We start from the raw sequence: 23,705 nt of genomic DNA on the forward strand, positions 1-23,705 counted from the left end.
AAGTCTCTAGACGCAGATGCAGAAGAATACATGATAAAAAAAACTGTCCCAAATCCCTAAGAGATCTGCAGAATACAAGCCGAAAAGCATTCTGTGCAGACCATTCCTGGTAGCACTTGATAAAATGTAGGGCACAGCATACCTGTGCAACTTCCTCGGGTCACACCTTTCTCACCATGAGTTCTATATATTCTTCCCCTTTGGCTGCAACTACAAAGATACCTGTTCTCCTTGGCAAATATTCCGATATTTTACTAGCATATAAAACCAAACAACCATTTGCCAGAAGTCAAATGCACACTACTTCACTGCTGAAAACTGGAAACATCAACTACTACTAGGTCTTCGGCCACAGCAGCGATAGACCTCTTGGTCAAGCAGTCAGTTCTTCTACAGCAACAATGCTGGACAATCATTAATTCAAATGCACCTACAACAAGTAAACATTTCACAGTCTTAACTACAGGAAGAAGAGGAAAACACTCACAGGCATTCATTCCCTCCCCCATCTTCCTGAGAAGGTATGGTTATTTCTGATATCAAACAAATTAATCAGTACAAAAGACGCCCACAAGCTAAAGGCTTTTGTTTTTATTTAGATATCAGCTATGTAGTAGAGTACATTCAGGAAGTACTTGCATCAGTTTGGCATTTCTCAAGCACCTGACAGCTGCTCCTTTTACATACAACAATTATCCCCTTTTTTTTCGTGCAGAGTGTTACATCATTACAATCAATCTCCCGAAGTCCATAAATACACTGATATTCCTGCTTAGTTAAAACCTACTGGCTGACTCAGGTATTAATGTTAATTTGTGCAAAATGAAACATTATTACAGATTCATTTTCTGTTTCGCAGTATCACTTCTACTGATACAGTTCTGGTTGCATCACTAATAACTCAAACAATATGCACCTATGAAATCTGAAAATAATGAAATTTGAGTAACTAAAATACACACCATCTGGAAAAACATCACAGATGTTTAAGAATACAAAGAAAAAGTAAAAGGTTTTATTACATTTAATTATTTGATGCAGATAATTATTTACAGACTACAACAAAGCAAAGAAGAAACAAAATACAAATGCTTCAGTCTTTCTTGCCCTCTTTTCTCAGGACTTAACTTCTACTCTGAGCTTAAGTAGTTGTTGAATCCACTGCTACACAAACAAAGCAGGAAATCATTCTTTGGTTGTACCACTAAATTATTAGTATCATTAGTGGCACAACTCACTGCTGTACCACTAGTGATACTAATAACACCTTCGTTATTAGAGATAAAATTGTAATTCAGTCAATTGGTGTACAACAGTAAAAAGTCAAAATATCCCCAAGTTGTGTTCAGGAAAGGATGCATGAAGTAATTTTAGCCAAAACTGGAATTTGCCTTCACCAGTAGCACTGCAAGATTGTCTCTAACAGAGAATGTATGATAAAAGGAAAACACTACATTCTGTTATGACTAAACATAAGTGGGTCAGAAGGTACCAGCGTCTAAGATCAAGAATTCTATAATCAGAGTTTATTTTCAATAGAAAGGTATGCATTTTTTTTCTTTTGGACAGCAGAAACTTGATTGCTTGCTGGATTCTACAAGTTCTGAAGTCTGTTCCTCAAAGTGAAAAGAAAAAAAAAAATCCTTACTTAAGGGAAATAGTTTGATTATTACGATCTACTCAAGATCAGAAGAATGCCAGGATCTTCAGATGCTTACAACTGTATTTCTATGTTCTTTTAAAAGGTTGGTCCAAGGTAAGTATGAAAGTGAAACTTGATTTGATGATTCAGTCTCACTGCAATGGACAAAACTGAGCCTTGTGTTTTATCTGCTGGCAAAAAAAATGGATGTTCAATTCACTATAAAGCATACAATAAAGTAAAAAATGCAACCTATTGCTTTTAACACTTCTACTGAAACATAACATCAAAGTGAACAGTAATTAGGTACCTAGGAATTTTCGCCAAAAGAAAAGAAGTGAACAGGAGAGCACTTTTTTCTTTGTGTATATACCTTCCCAAATCACAAGTGGCGTGGGTGGAAGAGCTTCTCAATTAGATCAAGATTAGCTGAAATAGGTTTTCATTTGAATAAATCCATTTTAAATCCAGCATTAAAATAATGTGCTTCTTGCACTAATTTAACAGGTTTTAGACAGCAAAATAAGTACCCACATGCTGGCATTCATGTTTGTATCTAATCAGATCTTTTAGATGTCATAATGTTGCTTTCCACTGTTGCCGTGAAATACAGACTATGGAGTCTAGTAGGGTAGGCTGTTTCCAATACCAATAGAAAGGAACATGAAGCAGGGCATTACACTACCTTTCTGTAAAAGGTACAGTAGGAATGAAAACCTGGAAAAAAAAAATGTTAAGCTACATTACAGAAGGAGCTAAATATCTGCAGAAGCTCATTTTTGGTTGTATTTTACACTGTGTGGTTTGCTGCATCTGCTAATTTAAAGCAGACATACTGTTTTCTTTACTTGGTTTACCACATTTTCTTTTCCCTCCTCACACACCATACCCCAAGCACTAAGAATATAAGCCCAAATATCCCAGACAATCCATTGAACAAAGTTAGTGTAATGCACTGGTGTGAGGTGTAAGATTAAAAAAAATAAAATAAAAAAAATCCTTCAATCTTCATCAAAGTTCTGTTGTAGAAGGAAATTGGCAGCCAAGTTTTCATTCTTCTCACAAGCAAAATACGCTTGTATCGCAAGTCCTTCAGGAAATCCTAGTGCCTTTAGCTGAAGAAAAGAAACATATTTAGAATGTTTGTATACTAAGCTTACTTATATGTCTACTATCAAATAACATCTAAGCAAATGTCTTTTTTTTTTTTTTTTAAAAAAACAGCTACTGCTGCCACTAAACGGAACGGAGTAAGAAAATGTTGCTTCCGTCCCTAGAAACCAACATAAAGTTTGTAATCAAAAAGTGATTTCCATGAATCTAAGCACCATAAATCACACCACTGTTCACTGCTATAGCAAGTCACTAAAATAAACCTCCATCACAGTAGCGTCCAGGAAGTAACTACACATTGCATTGCTGTTGAAAAAAACATTGTTTTGATGTTTTAAATGATTAAAGATACAAAGCCCATGTCTTCTACCAGAACTTGCCTGCAGCAAGGCCCCCCAGACTCTGATTTGGCTTATAACTGGTAGGTTGCACAACAGACCACATTCAGCAATGCTGAACTTTCACTAAAAATTTCAGATATGAGTATCTAGTTGAGAGTAATCTTTCAAAAGTCAGCAGACTGATATCCAAGATATATTAACAATTGGGCATTAGAATATTTGAGAGATTTGTTACTATGCCAAGGAAAATAGGCTTAGCTTGCATTTGAGATGCTTCCAGCAAATCAAATTTTGTTTTAGCCTAAGACCTGAGGAGGAGGTCAAAAATGACTCAAGGGATGGAACACCCCTCCACAAGGACAGGCTGAGGCTGTTCAGTCTGAAGGCTCTGGGGAGACCTGACAGCTGTCTCTCAGTATCTTAAAAGAGGGTCTATAAAAAGGAAAAGGACAGAATCTTTAGCAGCGTCAGCTGTGATAGGACAATGGGAAATGGTTTCAAACTAAAACAGGAGGAGATTTAGACTACAAATAAAGGAAGAAGCAATAAGGGCACTGGCACAGGCTGCCCAGAGAGGTAGCTGATGCCCTGTCCTTGGAGATGCTCAAGGTCAGGCAGGACAGAGCTCTGAGCAATCTGATCTGGTGTAGGTGTCCCTACTGCAAGGGAGTTGGCCTAGATGGACTTTAAGGGTCCCTTCCAACTCAAAATATTCTACAATATGCTGTCATTTACAGACTTTATTAAAATCCTCACAGTACCTATAAGATATTTTTCTACACAGGGCAAGTCAAATCTCTGCAAGAAACTACTTCCTACTACTGCTTGTCAGCCATTCTTAGTTTTAATTTGCTTACAAATAGCATCAATGTGTAACAAGTATGATACCTAAGTTTCCTCTGAATTAACAGGAGAAGCTCACAGCCCTCTCTGTTGGGTTTTGCAACTGTTCGAAAAGGTAATGTACTACTGCATAAAAAGGTTTTATAAGTAAATGCAGGGTGGAGAGGATGATCTGACAAAAAGTATATAGGCAAACAGTTTTGTTAGACTGATTTTATTAATCAGCTGTTTCCTTGATATCTAGAAAGCTGACAACTATATTGAAGGGCTTTTCTGATAAAAGTTAAGAACCTCTTGATTTCCCATTAAAAAAAATCCACCTCTGATAAACAACAAAAACATTACCACAGTACAATTCTTCACTATTTGTTCTTAAAAAGGAAATAAATAAATAAATAAAAACATCTCAAAAGGCACCACCATCTAGGTAAATACACATTTTAGTGTTGCATACCATACTATGAACACAATGTAACCTCAAAAGTATGTTTTATAGACATGTTTAAAGATAAAATTAATTACTTCTCTTGATGAACAGATGACAGAGTTAAGGAACAACTTCAACTAATATACATAACTATGAGAGCCTTAACTATCCTATAAAATATATAAAAAACTATACTTTTTGCTAAAAGGGATTACTTAGACTCCTTCGTACATGGAAATCAATCATAGTAGACGTTATCTTAAATAGGAGGCTTTGAGGCGTTTGCCAGAGGGACTGCCCAACATCCCTTTCCTAAGGGAAACTCAATCATCTATTAATTCAAATGGCCTTTGATCACTTAGAGGACTCTGCATCTTTCAAGTAGGACAAACCCAGACTTCAGACTAAATGGCTAAAATGTATGTGATTTGAAACAGCTATTGTGAATACTGTGAAACAACTATTGTGGCTATGAAATAGCAGAAATAATTCATACGCTACTAGCATAAATTAACAAAAAAAAAATCTTAAGGCACATCTTAAGCACGCAGCAGTCAGCATCTTAGAGCAGCAGACAAACATTTCAAAGCAGAAAGGCTCACCCTTTCAATAGCTTCTTTTTCCTGAGGTGTTACTTGAATGTAGCTCATGTGAACATTTCCAACTTCTGCTACTCCAATGCTGGCATTATCATCACTGCCACTTATACCTTGTCGGGTCTCTGTAACTGGCTCATTCAACATATGAATAAAATGCTCCTGATGGTGACTTATTTGCTGTGATAAACAGGACAATAGAAGAAAGAAATATTAAAACAAAACACGTTTAGTTCTTCCACCAGGCAAGTAGGAATATTTGTATTCAGTGAATTAAGCAGTCAAAAATGTGTAAAAAAAAAAAAAAAAAGTGTAGTGAAAAAGATTATTAAATCTAGCCAGACGAAATGCAATTTCACATTTGAGTTCAGTTGTGGATACCCTCTCCATGATGCGCTTAGCACCTCTCACAAAGAGAGTAACTTTCATTTCTAATGTCATAGCACAATGTTCTATACAGTTAGAAAAGCTGAAAAGTCAGCAATGGTATTATGGAATTCCTATTAACATGTTATCTTAGGTAATCTCCCTTTCTGGTAAAACCTACATCAAAATGAGCAGAACAATTTTGTACGTTTAAGATTCACCTGTAGTAGTTGAGGATTTTCCCGTCCAATCTGTTGCATCAATGTTGGTAACAGAGAAGGATTTTGCTGAATGATTTGTCTCATCTGCTGGAACTGGGGCTGACTTCGCAAAAACTCAAGAGGATGTCCTGAAAACCAGTAAGACAATGTCTTCAAAAGGTTAGCAAGACTGTTTTAATACACATATTTAACATTGTAATTGTACATAGAAAAAGGATACCAAATTGGTCAATTTCTCCTCACTGAAGAAGACTGTTACCAACTATGTGTTAGTCACCAAGGTTAAAAAAAAAGTGCATTTTCATTTTACTCAGCTTTCTCTGAAGATCCAACAGGTTTCTGTCCCTGATCTCCAGCAGTTTTCTCTTTATGTCTCATTTGAGTAATCTCATTCAGAGGCACACAGCCAAATACTGTCTTCCCACTAGACCTACAATTGAGTCCCAATTACTGTAGTAGGTCAGTTCTTTCCTTCTTAGAATCCCATATACTTCTTGGAATCCCATATATTCTGTACTATTAAATATTGCAATGAATTCAGCACAATCAAAAGTGCTCTGAAACATTCAATTCTCTCAATTCTCTCTCCTAACAGATGAGGGCTGTAAGTCCTACCAGTATTTAATACTCTGGATGCTAACCAGGATTACAGCTTGGGCACTGTCTTTGCCACAGACTAAGAGACATTTTATACTCTCTGATTATGCTCCTTTCATACACTTCCTCCACTCTAAGACTCAATTTTCTGCAGTGGATCCTAACCATTCTGTTCCTGTCTTGCACTGCATAGAGAAGAGTCCTAGCTCATGGTGGGTCTACTAGGTACTACATCCACCAGCCTTAATTTGCGGTTAATATGTTAGTGTAGTCACAGTCAACAGTATACAATGAGATAAGAAGGAGGAAGCCAGACCCTATGTGAGAGAAAGTACAACTGTCTCCACATTTGTGATGATAACCCCAGTGGAGTTATGTGTATGGTCAATATCCCAGCTCTATTAGAAATTTCACTGATTATTCTAGATATATCAACACAAGCTTTTTGTTGCAAGCCAGTACCACATGTAGCTTATTTCTGTATTATGGCTCTTATCAACTCACTTTGATCAGTTCACAATTACCAGGAATTCAAATTCACTAAAGCACAGAATGTTTCAATGCACACATTTATGTATCTCCTCAAGAGTACTCTTTCTTACCTCCTAGTGAAGTAGCAGTTGAAGGTATGGTTGCTACAGCTGCTGCCACCGCTGAAGACTGGGAGGTACTAGTTCCTGCTGCTTGAGTTGGTTCAGCCACAGCCTGATTATCTCCAGGTATGCCCTAAAACCACAGTTGACATTGTTACCTACAGAATACTGCACATATTTAGATTTCAGAACAAAGAAAAAATATTACCGTTTTCACTGCAAACGCAAAGCAAGATGCTGTGACAGGTGTTCACTTACAAGTGGAGAAGCATACTGCGACAGAAATAATTTGTCATGGTAAAGCATCTTTATCAGTTTAAAAGTGCATTTCAGTCCATGAACAAATACTTGCTATGAATTATGTTCCAAGATATCTGACACAGTGTTATGGAGTTTTGCAAACAAAGTTACTTTACAGCAACATAATCATGTATTACACAATGCTAACTGAACTTACATCAAACAGTTATTTACTTATCAGCAAAATTAATCAAGAGGCAGCACAACCACTTTCCTCAACAAAACAGTTTGTCAGTCATCGTTCACCAAATCTTCTGTGAAAATGCCTGAAAAGTTACCAGACTTTCAGCAGAAACAGTCAACTTGTATTCTGTTTATTGTTTTGCATGCAAACAACTTCACATATTAACTAACTGTTCAGGGCAGTGAGCCTAACAAATCTAGAAACCCACACAGACTACCTTTATCCTATCTGGAAACCCTTCCCACCCTAACTGCGCTCTTTGTCATTGAATTTCTGTACCAAACTTGCCTTTTCCTCCTTGAAACCCAGAAATACCTTTCCAAGCAGCCTTTTGTATCAGTGTAGAACAGACACCAGAAAAGTTCCTATATGGCTACACCCTGATGGTACAGGGAGAGAGAAATGCCAAGCAGGACGAACACATGAGAAGCATAACTCCATGGAGTAGTAAGGCTCCTGATATGCCTGATGCCTGACATGCATCCTGACATTGGGGGAGTTACATTATGCCCAGTCCTGAACAAGCAAGCCTATATAAGATCAACTACCTCACAACACTCCATCTCCACAGCACCAAAAATCCACAATTGTTTGAGAAGGCAGAAAGACTGGTATAAAGGAACACATTTCATTTACTTCAAAGGAAAAAGGCATCCTTCATTTTGGGAACAACTACACACAAGGAAAAGAATGGGAGGAAATAAGCACAGAACTAAAGTTGTACTGTTAATCAGTGGGATAATTTTCTTGACTACAGCTGTATGATTCTGTGTTTTGGATTTGTGATGAAAAGAGTATTGATAATTCATTGACTGGCATTACAGAACCAGTCTTTTAAATTCTTGTGCTGCCCTGCCAGCAAGGAACTGAGGATGCACAATAAACTGCAAGGGGATGCAGCCAGGTCAGCTGACTCCAGCAACCAAGGGATATCCCACTGCTATGTGATGATGTGCTCAGCAACAAAAGTTGGGGAGAAAAGAGGGAGAAAGAGGCAATGTTTCAAGTTACAGTACTTTCCCAAGCCTTCCCCCCCCCCCCTTTTTTTTTTTTTTTTTGAAGTGCAATGAAAACCTGCTTACCTGGAAATGGTCAAATATCTGCCTGACAAAAGTAGTGAACTAATTCCTAATCATGCTTCGCTTTTCCAAGTGGCATTTTTTTTTTTTCATCTATTAAACTGCCTCTTATTTCAGAATATTTTTCTAATTCTCAGCCCCACAGCAGTGCAAGGAACTGCACAAAGAGCCATGTGGTGCTTGGCTGTCTACCACAGACAGTCCACTATATCAGTGCAACCAGATGAGTAAAGTGTTTGGAAAATCTATCACAGAAGTCAGTGGTAGGTAATGTAGATTGAAAACCCTGCTGTAACATGTGCTCTTCACACGATACATTCATCACCGTAGCTCAACTAAAGGAACAAATATATAGCCAAAATAAAGACCACATATAAAAACAAAGAACCGCACAATGACCTGGGGAAAATTCTGCCCTATCCGAGAGATAAGAAACACATCAAGGTATAATCTGCCTAAAACCTAAGTCTGTATTTAGGTCACTCAGAGGAATAAACGCAGACGTTCCCATTCTCACATTTTATTACTTCATTTGACTCTATAAGCTTGCTACACATTCTTCCTTCCACAAAGTGCTGAGAAAAGTACATTTGCTACATAACTCTGTGGTGACTCTTCTACCACTGTTCTATAGAGCACTGCCTTTTCCCATAAAGATCAGGCTAAGTGTAAACAGTAGGAAGAGAAGACTAAGACTTCAGGACAGAGTTGTACTTAGCTTGCAGAAACAGTGCCCAGCATCAAAACCTGGTTGAGATCAAGAAGCATTCGGATAGCACACTTGGAATTACAGCTTGATTCTTGGGTCATCCTGTGTGGAGTCTAGAGCTAGATTCCACAACCCTTATGGATCCCTTCCAACTTGGGAAATTCCATGATGCTAAGATTTTTGGGAATTCAATTATAATATATGAATTAAGGTATGATGTGGAGTGTACCAATATAGCAAAAGGGAATTGTTTTAAACTGAAAGAGGGGCAATTTAGGGTACGTGTCAGGAGGGAATTCTTTACTCAAAGGGCAGCAAGGCCCCGGCACAGCTGCTCAGGAAAGCTGAGGGTGCCCCAACCCTGGAGGTGCTCAAGGCCAGGTTGGATGGGGCCCTGGGCATCCTGAGCTAGTGGGGGCAGCCCCGCGCATGGCATGGGGTTGGGTGGGTGTTAAGGCATCTTCCAAGCCAGTCTGTTCTGTGACTCCACAAAATCGTAGAATGGCCTGGGTTGAAAAGGACCACCAAGATCATCTCATTTCAATCCCCCTTCTATGTGCAGGGTTGCCCACCACCAGAACAGGCTGACCAGAAGCACATCCAGCCTGGTCCTGGATGCCTCCAGGGATGGGGTATCCACAACCTCCTCGGGCAACCTGTTCCAGGGCTTCACCACCCTCTTGAGTGAAAAACTTCCTCCAAATATCTAACCCAAACCTCCCCTGTCTCCATTTAAAACCATTCCCCCTGGTCTTATCACTATCCACCCTTGTAAACTGCCGTACCCTCTCCTGTTTATACATTCCCTTCAAGTATTGCAGCAATGATCTCATGAACGTGGGTTAAACTTCTGGAATTACTGGTTGACTTTACATATTCTCAGGCATGTGTTGTCACTACTATCTGTATCCAGACCAAACAGTGAATGTTTGTTTAAACCTCAAGTCCGTCCTTGAATGGAAACACTATGGAAACTAGCCTAACCAAATTTACTTAGATTTAATTTACTACTTTGAATATTGCCTCAATTCTTAAATACAATGATGAAATATTATTATCAAAAAACCAAAAAAAACCACCACACAAACCCAGACTATATGTGATGGTAATCAGTAAGGTATATGCACCCCCTTTACACATCTATACAAGCACAGTATCAACAAACACAAACTTAAATTTGGAATGTAAACATCACTTGAACTGTGAGAAGGGCACTTTTTTGCCTTACTTTGAGTAGATCTGTTTACAGTTTAACTGAACATCAGAGTGATTTATTAGCAGACACCGTTCACCACAGGTGCATGTAATAATCACATCAGGCACAGTCCAAGAAGCATATACATTTTTGGACAAGGAGGGTTGTAAAGAATTAGATGGCTGGATGACTGACAGAACATCTCTCTAACTAACGAGTTAAGAAAACCTTTGGTCAAAACCAGATTTGAATCTAAATGCCTCCTAAACACAAGCCTAAAGTATAGAAAAAAATGTGTTTTAGAATTGAAATCTCTTTCTACAAACACAGCTCAAGGATATAGGACAATATAAGATTGAGAAACTAAGCCGTAAAAATTGAATAGCTTGTTAAATGATCCCACTTGCTGTCAGTGATTCTTCAGTGCTCATCCACAGAACAGCTATATTAACTACTCTTGACCTTTCCTTTCCAAACGCTTAAAGGCTTTTTTCTTGGTGCTGATTCTTTAAATCACAATAATTGTGAGCACTTAAGAGCTCAACATCCTAAAGCTACCCTGCAGATCATTTGGAGGCTGTTAAATTAGGAGATCAAAGAACCGTGTTATCAGTGGAACAATACTAACTGAAGAAAACATTTTCCTGATGCAGTAGATTGGTCATGAACATATTTAGATAGACCAAAAAACTGTCTAAAAGTTCAGCAGCACCAATAGCATTTTTCTAACAGAAAAAAATTAGTCTGTATACTAACGTTCTCTGAGAACAAGATTACTTCTCCCCACTCCTCTCTCCAGCTGACAGAAAAAGGAAAACATTTTCAGAAGAGAATGACAAAAAATAGAAGGGAGACCACATATGCAAGAGAAAGACCCACAGGCCTACTGAGCAAGAAATTAACTACTCAGGACAGAATCTATCTGTTTGATGAACAAACATGCCACCTGTTAAACTACCTCCAGGATAATCTGTTTTTGTTTTTTTCCTCAACACAAATGAGCTAAAGCAGGGAAATATTCTGACTGCAAAAGCACTACAGGCTGTACACGGCTGGGGAACACACACCAAACGCAGCACTTCAAAGGGGCACTGGATTTATGTACAAACTAAACGCACAGTGAGCAGACAGTAAAACCAACACTTTCCAAGGCATGAAAAATAAATATTTGAGATTTCCAGATTAATGACAGCTGGGTTGGAACTACTCCATTTGCCCTCAGGGTATCAAGAATTCAAAGCCTTTGTTTGCTCCCATTCCAGATGAGAGTTTAACTTTTTACATTCATGTACTCAAAACATTTGTTGCTCATTTAGAAACTGCAGGATCTTGGGATCAATTGTGTGAGTAGCAACCGTGCCAGTGACTGCTAGTTGTACACACTAACAAAAAATTTTGTTTACAAAAGAGAAACTTTGCAGCTGGAGGTCAGTTTTCATATCAAGTCTCTCAGAAATTCTGTTCTCATACTCTGCTAGTTCAAGACAGCTGGCTTTAAAATGAGATGTAATTTAAAAAGCAACAACAATGAGGACATAAACAAAAAACCCTAAAATAACTTACAAGATTTCCATTGAAGTGAAGTTACTATTTTATTACCTCTCAAGTCAATCAAGTTCATTTCACTTTTGAAATTGTGTTTTTTTGACAAGGGAAATTGTTTCTTGCCCAGAACACTGCATAAGTAAAGCACTTGTTAATAAAAATTTACAAGTCCTTCTGTTTGGAAAACACATTAATATGATTGTTGTGTACAACTAGTAGTAATGATGAACAAGAATTTTTGAAGTGCTACCTTGGTGTGATGTTATACACACTAAAAGGCAGCATTATCACTAAGATGTCACAACAATCACTGCTTGGGTTGGTCACTGGCAATGAAACTGGGTATACCTAACACATATAACCATTAAAAAAAAAAAAATCAACAGAATATAAACAAAGCAAGAGATGTAGCTATCAACAACTTCAGTATTTCCCATAGCACATGATCAAAACAATATTCAAAATAACAGGTAAATAAAATATGAAGCTCTTCAATGAGGACAAAAGAAGGAAAAGAATGGAGTATATGTGAGAAACTGCTCACCATTAAAAGGTATTCCACTGCTCTGTCTGGATTGTTGAAGCTGGCTCTCAGCGCTGCAATTACTTGCTCACGTTCATAGCCAATGGACATGATTTCAGTCACCATATTCTCATAGGACTGACCTGTCACTAGAAGTAACATGATGACCATTGTAAGTGAATAAGGTACCAAAAAAAATAAGCATAAAAAGCTTCAATGGAGAAGTGTCACTTCTACTCAAATTTGAGTCATTCACTGAAGTGTAAGCACTGAGTCATATTAACCTCGCCATGGTTCTATCAAAACACGTTCTGATGGTTTCATTATGCATTTGGTTGGAATAGCAGAGTTCTAGGATAATGAACACACTACAAACATCCATAGAAAAAAGCAGCACGTGACAATTCCAACTTCATAACTGAGATACTCTTCCCTTTCTATGCTCTTCTCTAAGCTCAACAACATCATTAAAACTAATATTCAATTTCTAACATAATTATGAAAAGTCTCCTGCAGTGTAAGTTCAGAAATTAAGCTTTTTAGGCAGAAACCTGCTTGTCAGATTCTATTAGCCATTGATGTTTATTCCTAAGAAGTACTTTACACTAAGCTATGGTTAGAAAGGTGATAAAGTTATGATCAAATTATAATTGCCTATTAACTATGAGCTGGTAATAACAATCGAAGTAATTTAACCAACTTAAATTGGAGCAACTGAAATCAAGCAGAAGACTAAAGTCATATCTAAAAGAATCTCAAGACAAGTGAGGAATAAATTATTACAATGTATTTTTGACTAAACATCCATCACACTAAGCTCCTGATCTTTTTTGGGTACAAATGTACTAAACCTGGCTCATGCCTGCAGATATCAAGACAAAGTTAAAAATACTGTATATGGAACAGTTTCAGGACAGTTCATGATACTATTGGTATAGAAATAAATAAAATTAAGTATACATAAACTGCTTCATTTACTTCTGTTAAAAACAGACAAGGTTTAAAAAAACCCTCTGAAACAAAAAGGAAAAAACTATTCTGAATCATAACTGAGCAACATTTTAAGGGGACACTTCTCACAGAAAGTCAAGAGGAAAAATTAAAAAATATATTTAAAAGAGTAGAACAGCACTATCTCAAAGACACTTGTGCATTAAGCATAAATAATGATTTAACATCTATTGGCTAGTGTGAGTACCCACTGTTCAGATTTCAAAACATTAGATTTAAGCAACTTAAAAGTACATACATGTATTTACACATAGCCATTATTTTACATACTCATTTCCTTAAAATAAGCAATCATGCAAACTTTGCCTTAAAAATTATATATTACTGTACATATCTTCAAAAAGTAAAAAAGCCCAAACAACTAATTTATTTATCAACTTTCTGCTCATATTTTTCCATCCACCAACAGTTTATTCTTACTGAAGAAGATAAACAGCACACAGAATACCTTTTCATTCAATTAGTTAATGCTAAAACATTTCTGTAGTGCTTTTCTCAATAAAAGCTTGGTAGAGACCAGAGCAGTGATACACTTTGCACAGAAAAAAGGAGGAAGAAGGAAACAGAAGTACTGTGAATCTACTACACAGTCTATTTAAACAGTATAATAACACGAGACCAACAGCAGTCATTCAGGAATTGCACACCAGCAGTACCATCATACAGCCAGGACTCTCTCTAAATAACGTTAGCTAAGAGTGTTTGTGAGGCTGCAGCTGGGTGTGCTTGCCTGTTGTCCACAACTGCTTGTGCTGGGATATAAATCAGTGCAGTGCAGGGTACACATTCGATCTCTCTGCTTTTTAACAACACACATCCCAGGCCAGATTTCATAGATTCACAGAATGAAATTGAAAGAGACCTTGCAGTCCCTCACCAGACAAGGCTGCCCACAGCCACATCCAACCTGGCAGTGAGGGCCTCCAGGGATGGGGCACCCACAGCTTCTCTGGGCTGCCTATTCCAGCACCTCAAAACAAAAGCAATTTAGTAGAAAACAATGTCTGTTTTTAAGTGAAGTCTATTATGCTCCTACAGGGTAACTGAGAAGCAACAGTATGAACATGTCTACGATCCCATTTAGGACACAAAAAAATACTCTGTGAATTCAGGTAAGCCAATTCCTTTTAAAATAATTTCTGAATGAAAAGAGCTTATGCTTATTGCCTTTATAAATAGAACTCAGCAGCATGCTGCTCCGGAAAACTACATTCAGTGTCTTGTGCTTCCAAATGTTAGGGTCATATGTTTACTATACTAGAAAGAACTTTCACATAAAATAGATATGGATGGTGGTCCTCTTCTCCTGCACTAGAAAGAAAGAAGCCTTTTCATCAGTTTTGTAGACATCTGTATCAAGACAATCAGTTTAATTAAGATAATTGGTCATTATTGTTAACAGGAGTATTTATGATGACCAGATCTCTGTCATTAAGCAATAATTAATATTTAAGGAAGCTTGCAGCACCTCCAGTACTTTAAAAAAGCCACAGAAGTAGACCGACTGTTTCCTACAGTACCTTGTTAGCTATTTCAATTCATGCAGCTCTTCAGTCTACACCAGCATGTCATAATATAAAACCCTAAACAGTCTAAACCTTGTGTTACTAACAAAGGTTAAACATTTCTTGCTTTTAGAACACCTAAGGCTGTTTAGTCACAACACCTGCTTCTAATGCATTCAAATACTGCTACACAAAAATGTATGTGAAAGATATTTTGGTTTAACCTGTATCTTAGAATAAAATGTTAACGTTCACAGAGAAAGACAACAGAATTCCACTTCCCTCTTTATTTCTGTGTGCTAACTTGCTACGCTCAAAAAAATTCCTTCTAAATATTAAAGTAGGGGTACTGTTTACCTAATAATTTCCTAAGTAGCAAAATAAGCACAAGAAAAGTATAGAAATTCCTACTGTTTTTATTCTGTTTATTCCACTGAGAAACAAAGACATTTAAACCATCAAAGAAAAGTAAACTGAACACTAGTATATGGAGACATTTACTGCTCAACCCAGACAGCAGCAGCCTGACTGCATTCATCCACTCTGACAGATTCAAAGTAGATTCTCTAACAGCACTGTCGAAGTAGAACAGGTGAATAATAAAAGCAGACATTTCGTGTAACCTGTTCACTAGGAAGCAAAGGTAAAAAGAAAAGCACATATATTCACATCTACTGTTTTATCCCCGCCAATTCAAACTGGACAGTTAGAAGAGAAATTAAAGAAAGCATTAAAAAAACTAGGAGTGATAAGGATATTCCTCTTACACAACAAAAATAAATGAAGTGATATATTCTTCAGTAAAGAATTCTTGATGCTGGTTCTAAGATATTAACTTCAACTCAGAAAAGTGTATTTCGATCATAACTTTGGCAATGACAGATACAGAAGAGAATGTCAACATCTGCTAATCCGTCATTTGTTTCTGCTGCACCAAAATAATGTCTACATTAAAAAAACACTCCACTTACCAAGTGCACTTATAGCATCCTCAAAAAGATTTGATCGAGATGTATCACCTGTTGTACTGTAAGACGAAGACAAGTGCAATGGTAATTACAAAACTTTGGAAAACTTCCTATTTTTATTTATTTATTTTTCAAAAAAGCAGCAGCAGGTTTAACTCTTAAGTGGCCCCCTTTTTTTCTTTTTTTCCTTTTTTTTAATGAATAAAAAGTTTTTCCAAAGAACTTGAGCTTGGATTTATAGCGAGACCAGACTTTATAAACTTACAGTGCTACCACTTTTAACACTGATAGACCAACCTCTCCCTCTACCCCCCAGAATTTTGGCTCTTACCCATCTGTTCAGGGTTTAGCCATCTGTTTGCTAGAATGTTTTGAAGAGTGGGAGAACAAGGTTTTTCAAAGCAGACAGCAGTCTCCTTAACTGCCTCCCCTTATTCACTGGTATAATTTGGTTTGACCTCAGTGAGGACCCAAGGAAGTCCTTAAAATATCAGTATCTTACTTTTCCAGTAAAACAAATTGCTGATATTTGCAATTATTCTCTCTCAAATTGTCAAAATTATTATGTTACAGGAGAAAAGACTCACCAGGGAGCACAACAGCAGGCAGATGAACCCCAACAGCCCAGTTAGAGCCAAGGGAGCCCCTGTCTCAGCTCTTTCCAGGGCTGCAATCTGAAGCTCAGCCTAATAGGCTGGGGGTGACACACTCGCTGAGTCAACAGGAGATGATCTCCAGGTCACCAAGGGCACTACTGTCTACAGGGTGATGGGACTCACTGTGTGTAGCCAGAAAAAGCATTTGGAGGTTGTGAAAGACTTATCAGGGACTATTTAGAGGAAGAATGAAAGGCAGGGAAAGGCAGGCATTAAGGCACTTAGTAGATGAAAAGTATGGGGTGAAGAAGAGAGGGTAAAGACAACTGAAAAGGACCAGTAACTCATAAATAGCATTTGACTGGTCATTCCCTGCACCTGATCACCAGCACTGTTCTAGGCACAATTTTAAATAACTTCTCCATTACCAAGAGTGTATTCATTCAATATGCACGAGCATATGGAGGTCTAGATGCCAGCAGTTGAAGAAGGGATGGACCACACAGGCCTATATCAAACTGAAGAAACTGGAGTGCATGCACAGTGCACAGGGATGTGTACATGGGCATGTACTCACCAGTGAACGTCAAGGCTGACCAGCTGTTGAGCAGGATAAAAGGCATGAGAGCCAGATATGAAATGGCAGAAAATAGGTCAGCTGCTGGAAGGACTGTAGGCACCTGAGCATCAGCTATGGGCCTCAGTCAGGTAGCAGGGAAGCCCATTTGTTTGTGTTTCCATGCATGTGAGAACAGAGCACGCAGGGAGTAGGTGCTGGTACACTGCATGCCTACAGCCACAACAGATCCACTCTGTGTATGTGCATACAAGTCAGGGTACAGAGGGACACCAAACATGAGCACCTAGAATGGGGTTGCTGGGCTCGGGAGGTTGGCTGCATGTACAAGCACCAGTAACTGGAGAGACTGGGAAATTTAGGGTTCTGCTACTGGAAAAGACTAAGGCCAGGTACTGGGTGAATTCATTTTTCTGGGTACGTATGAGTGTATTCTTCAATAGTAAGCCCTGCCTTTGAGTGAATGGCATGAGACTGCTGGTGATGCACATTTGCTTAAGAACTTTATTTTTTAGTCTGTGCTGATCTGTGCAGCCAGTCATACATATAGGTACACATACATTGTGTGTACGTGTACCTACAGGGACTGTGTGCTCCACCTCAGTACTTGATAGACTCAGGGACAAGGAACTGCAGATACGTCACATCCATCAGGCTACAGAGCTGGCTACTCCTAACAGAGTAACAGAGTAACTCCTAACACAAGACCTTAATAATCTGCATCAGTTTTCAGATGAAATTAGAAATATGACTGGTAACTACAAATAAATTTTATGTGTGATAGTGAATTATAACAACTGCAATTGATTAAAAACAAAAGAGAAAATCAGTTTGCCAGGCCAAGGGTAAAAAAAGAAAAAAAGAAAAAAAACAAGAAACGTGCTTCATCAACTTTAGTAATTTAGCTTCTAAAGCAAATCAAAACCTAAAAGTAGTCAGAAAAAAAAAAAAAAATCAAGGCAGGTAATAGCACAGAGTACTTCTTATTTCTCAGTTTTTTCTTTTGCTTTCTCCTTTTAAGTATTTACACTGAGACTCCCTTACAGCAGGTTTTACAACCCTGCAGTCTCTACATGGAAAACATGGAAAGTTATTTTAGTACTAAAGATGAAATTTTATCTCTGAACTCACTATACAAACCAAGCAGCAAAAAAAGCACTCATTAAGAATTTTAAGTTCTTCTACTGACAACTGAAGCTTCATTTGTAACTTGCTGTGAACAGACGTAATTTCTCAAATGTAATTTTTTTTGCAAAATTAAACCAACAATTCAGGTATTCAGTGCGTGAAATCTGTTCTGTGATTTTTAGGACATTAGCCAATTAAAAGTTTTGTTTCCTCAACATCAAAACAAATCAATATTTGATGGCATTTAAGTACAACCATTTCAAAAATTAATGTTCTGTGCACTGGTATTCATGTAAGCAATACAGAAGTAACTGCAAAGCAATATGAAAAATGAAGACCTGATGCTATGCATCACTCGAAGGCCACTAAACTATAATTAAGAAGATTCTAATCCCATGCAACACTTATGTAATTTTAGGTGAGCAAAGTCCACAGCATAGAACAGGGAGGTAACCTCTAACTTTGCACCTGATTTTCCTGAATGTTGAGAATTGAGGTTAAAAGGCATCCCATTTCCCACAGCTATCTGCATATAGGCCAGGTATTATTCACAATGACTAAGTTTGTGGATTTAAGCTATTACATGGTTAAGAGGAAAGTTTTAATTTACACTTTGGAAAAAATAAAAAAAGTTCTTTCCAGAAGTTAAGAGCAGTACAAGAGCGTGGTTCAAAGCTAACCAGTACGATGTATGATTAAACTGCAACTAGAGTTCCATGAACAAAAAAGGACACACCCTTTGAAAAGCTTTGGTAACAGCAGTTCTCCACACAGTTGAGTATCGCTCTAAGAAACTTTAGGCCACAGTCTCTCTGAAACATGGAGGCAAAACAACTATTCTGTGTCATTAAATTCCCCACTCCATAGGTTTAGTCAAAAAACCATATTCCCACATGAAAAACAACTAAGTAATGTTGTTAAGTCAGAGATTGAAGTTACAGACAATAAGAAAAGTTATGTAGGACAGAAAAAGGGATTGGACTAATACTGTAATGGAAAATTCAACTTAAAGCCAGAACTAGAAGCAACCGAAATGGACAAGAGAAGCCATTTTTGGAGGTTCATTCATACCTTTCATTAGATGAGAAACTGACAGCAGTTGGTGCCTCTGGTGGTTTTTCTGCTGGCTTTTCTTCTTTAGGAGTACTCACAGGTGCAGATTCACAAGCAACTGCAGCTGGTGCTGGAGTGGTAGGGACAGGAGCTGGCACAGGAGCAGCTGCAGGAGTTGGTGCAGAGATTGGTGTGGGAGCTGCGGTTGTCACACTAGTGCCAGTAGTGGAATTAGTCTGCTGAGTTTCCGTAGTTGCTGCAGCTGCTGCTTTAGGCTATTGGAAGACAACAGAATTCAAACACAACACAACAAAGCTATTAAACTAATGCTTCCTACAGAATACAATGAATAAGTTCTATTATAACTATTTGTTGTTGAGGCAGCAGTGTCAAACACAACCATAATATTAATATTTTCCAAGATAATCTATACCTTTTGTTGTGCTTAAATTGGCAACTGGTAGTGTCACTTGAGTACTTATTAAGACACCTAAGCATTCACACTGTTCACCTGTGATGGGAAATGAAAAGGTGAGGTCCAAATATTTGTAAACTGCACTACTCCAAATATGAGATAAATCCTGTGTTTTCTAAAAGTGCATTTTTTAGATGAAACAGTTGTCAGAAGACATCTGACAAGTATAATAAGTATAAGGTTTTTTCACCACTCATATTTACAAATAAGTGATAAAGGCAGAAATCAATTTTCATTATCAGTATTGTTTTCTGGAAAATGAGATATTAAGAATGAAGGGTTATAAATTTAAGCTTCACCTGTAACAAGTTTACCTTCTGCACTGCTTACTGATTTAAAACATCACACAAAAAACACTTCACATACTTGAGTTTGATATTAAGTACTGGAAGTCCAGCAGAATCAAGCACTATCAGACCAACAGCAAGAAATTCATGTTTGCTAATACTCACACAACTGTGCTTTGATCTTCATGCCTCACTATTGGAAATACGAATTTCTGATACAGTATTAATCTATCAGAAAGAAATAACTTTTGGAATTGAATTTTTGAAAGCCGTATCCCTATAGTCCCTTACTTACACATCTGGCTGCATCCTCACCTCCCCAAGAGAAACAGCAGAACACAACTACATAAAGCGAATTGCTTTCAGACAATGTTTGTTGTTATTTTGTTATTTTTAATTAGGGAAAACACATTTCCCCCTTTTGTCTGAACAGAAAATCTGAGATTGAACAGCTTCCAGCAGGTACAGTAAAGATGACTTTACCAAGCATTTGCTGGGAAAAAAAAAGTCAGTAGTTCTGATCATCAAAAAAAAGTTTGCAGTTGTGCTTATGCAACAGGCATCTCACACCCAGAATCAACTCACAAGTAGGAAAAACTGAACTGCCCAACACTGAAACACAAGTTGACATAAGGAACTGCATTCAACAATTTTTGTTGGGTCTCTTGTACTATAAACAAAATGAGAAACACACTCTGAAAACCTATCCATATCTGCTTCTACTAATAAATGTCACAAATTGTATACTACAGACTAGAACATTTTTTTATCCACAAGTGCAACAACAGCCACATTCAAATGAAGAATCTTAGGAACTAATACTGGCCATATGTGAAGTGCAACTTGACATAACTTTTCTTCCTCAAGAGGAGGACGTTTAACTCCACAGTTATCCTCATATCTCAAGACACAGATGAAGACAGTTTTAATTCAAACCCCAAGTGTCTTGAAGAAGTAGATAATCAGTGGCTTGATTCCCTGACAGCAATCTAACAACTGGTCAAAAGCAAAGACACATCAAGCACACACCACAGCTATTTCCTTTAATTTGCTATTGCAACCCTTCAAGACTGCCAGATTTCTTAAGGAACTTTTCTGTTAAGCCACCAGGTTCAAGCTTCTGAGCTTCACAAAAGAAACAGCTGTGAGTTTTGAAAAGCAACATGGCAAGACTGGAACAAATTCTGTATAATAATTTAGTAACAAACCTACCTAGTTTCCTTTCTTCCTTTTAAGAAAAGCCCTGGAGGGATCAAGTCTATTCAAACAGTTACATTAATGTAGAATAAAACCTTCCAGAGAACAAGTTTCCATTGGTTTTATAGTATGTAAAAACAATGAAAAAAAAAAAAAGTGAAAGGAATTTTCCTTTCAAAAATTAGGATTACTCACTTTTGTCACCATAACCACCACAAAGTTCTTCTCATCTATTTTGTATTCTTTAAGTGCAGTATCATCATTAAGAATTTTACCTGGCAAATAAAATGAAAATTTGTAAGAAGTCGTGTAATGGATCATTAGATGACTTTGGTATTCCCTCACATAAACATAGCTCCAAAACCACATAAGTCTTTTGCATACTTATAAACTTCCTAATTTTGAAGTGTTTTAGCTATTAAGCTCTTGCAGTACAGTTCCACCTACCTTTCCTCCTGTGATGTCCATTGTTAGCTGCAACTCTGCTTTGGTATGAAGTCTGACATTTGGTCTTAAGTTTTGAATATGCTTTTAAGTCATTAAAAACAGAAGTGCAAAATCAACAGTAGAACAAATTTTCCTGTAAATGCAGATATAAGTAATGCAGAGAAAAGGTATTACCATACAGTATGCTGAACAGAGTAACTGTTTGCCCACATAAGACACAGCAAGAAAATCCTATCTGCTCTTTTCTGCTTCAAATTTAATTCACTTTCTACAGTTGCCTGTCACAGTTTATCTGCATGACACAGATTCATGACTTTACAACTTCAAAAATTTATGCATAAAAGAAGGCTAAAGTATTAGGAAAAAATCTAGAACAGCTCCACATCTGTTACCCTGACAGATATTTTTTTGTTAAAATATCACTTCATATGTTCCATAAGCAGAAATGGCATTTTGGCTATTTACCTCACTTCTACAAGAACTTAAAATCAGAGAACTGGCTATACAACAGTGAGTTTTATAGTTCTTACGTATTCTACTACAGAAATTTCAGTATGTATTTCATGGCTTTAAATGATTCAATTTTTGAAGACTTGCCAATGGCCACTTCCCCATTTCATCATTAAAATGCAAATTTTCATAACCATTCGCAGCTACAGCAGAATACACCACTTAGTTGTAACTAGCAGGAAATATCCTTATACTGACAGCACTTAAAACACAAACAAGGTGCTACTGTCCCACTCCCTGTAGTTTCCACCATGGCCTTTCAGGTCAAATGACCAAGAACATGTTAAGTGTGAGGTAGTAGCAGAAATGGTAATGCATGTAGCAGATAGCGCAGCATCTGACTCAGAACCTATACAGGCTTATTTACACTTTCCCAGTTTATATGCACTTTAGGGAAGGAGTTGTTTTTCAGGACACACTGTCCTCAGACTTTTTAGATTCCATGCTAGTACAGATAAAAACAGAAGATCTACCTCACTGTTGATTAGCCTTCTATTTTTTTGAAATAAGAAACTGTTTTAGTTACAAATGAGTGTTTTTTCATCAGGTTCAGGTAGGTTATCTATGTTCTATAACTTACACTTTCACCAAAGTATGAAAATATTTAAGTTCATTTTAATGTAAAAACATCGATACAACTTTTTAACTCTTATCCAAGAAAAAAAAAATTCATCTTTGAGAAGCATCCTGAAGCATGATATGATTATGCAATTAACGAGTCATTACAAAGAACAGAGTTCCATTCTGTATCTTATTTTCTACATTTTCTACTGCTTGTTCATGATACAGTGCAAGCAGATGAATTCTGGCTTTTAAAATACGCAAACCATATTCTATGATCTTATACAACTCAATTTTTTAAATCGCAAAGTATTAAAAATGTCATATGATTACATGTATTGTACAAAGCCTATCATATGCCTTAATTATATACGGGACTTTCAGCTTAGCAATGATGTGCATTTTCTTTATTTAAGGACAGGGACGAGCTTTGCTAAGAAAAACAGTTGTGAGAAGTTCCTACTAACAAGCACAGATTTCTGACTTCTCTTGTGACCACCTTTCTATCATGACTAGTGTCTTTAGCTTATTACCACTGAAAAACCAGCACTGCTTATAAAGCAGTAAGATGGGGCAGGGGGGAGTGGGGGTAATCACCAAAATTTCATTCAGGCACAATCTAAGAAAAAAAAGCAGAACTGTGCGTTTTGTGATAAAACGTTCTGAACTCTGACTTCAAGTAAAAACAAAAACTGTCTCTGTGATTAAGTAACAGAATGGATCAGTATGGTAGAAAAATAACAGAAAAAAAATTACCACAAAATGTCAATGAACTATGTTAATACAAAGTAATTTCATATCCTTATCTGACATTAGAATGCTTCTTTGCTACCACAGAACACGCTTTTTATCAACTGTTTTTAATACATCGTACAAAAACAAGAACACATGAAACTAAAAAAAATAGAGTTTTGGTGGTGGTTTTCTTTTGTCAGTCTCAAAGAAATACTCTGTTTAATTGTCTGAGTTAAATGGAGAAATTCTTTGGGTAGTCAACATAAACTGAATGAAATATAAGATTTAACTGTAAATTCCAATTTATTGTAACAAAAGCCATTTCTATTCTACCTAGCTTACACCATCCATAACTGAAGCCATTAGCATATCATGTTACAA

General features: G+C 37.2%; 1 protein-coding gene across 1 annotated transcript in view; it reads right to left on the reverse strand.

Moving 5' to 3' along the window:
- Positions 1-576: 576 nt before the first annotated feature.
- The window catches only part of RAD23B (RAD23 homolog B, nucleotide excision repair protein), a 35,602-nt gene continuing 12,473 nt past the window's right edge, over positions 577-23,705 (reverse strand). The window contains exons 3-10 of the mRNA XM_072360199.1: positions 21,267-21,346; positions 19,131-19,387; positions 15,762-15,817; positions 12,296-12,423; positions 6,749-6,872; positions 5,550-5,677; positions 4,969-5,142; positions 577-2,757 (exon numbers count right to left, since the gene is read on the reverse strand). Of these exons, the coding sequence (XP_072216300.1) occupies positions 2,644-2,757; positions 4,969-5,142; positions 5,550-5,677; positions 6,749-6,872; positions 12,296-12,423; positions 15,762-15,817; positions 19,131-19,387; positions 21,267-21,346 (1,061 nt within the window). The 3' untranslated portion in view covers positions 577-2,643. The remainder of the gene's footprint in view (positions 2,758-4,968; positions 5,143-5,549; positions 5,678-6,748; positions 6,873-12,295; positions 12,424-15,761; positions 15,818-19,130; positions 19,388-21,266; positions 21,347-23,705) is intronic.

The sequence above is a fragment of the Excalfactoria chinensis genome, chromosome Z (assembly GCF_039878825.1).
Source record: "Excalfactoria chinensis isolate bCotChi1 chromosome Z, bCotChi1.hap2, whole genome shotgun sequence".
Taxonomy (NCBI): domain Eukaryota; kingdom Metazoa; phylum Chordata; class Aves; order Galliformes; family Phasianidae; genus Excalfactoria; species Excalfactoria chinensis.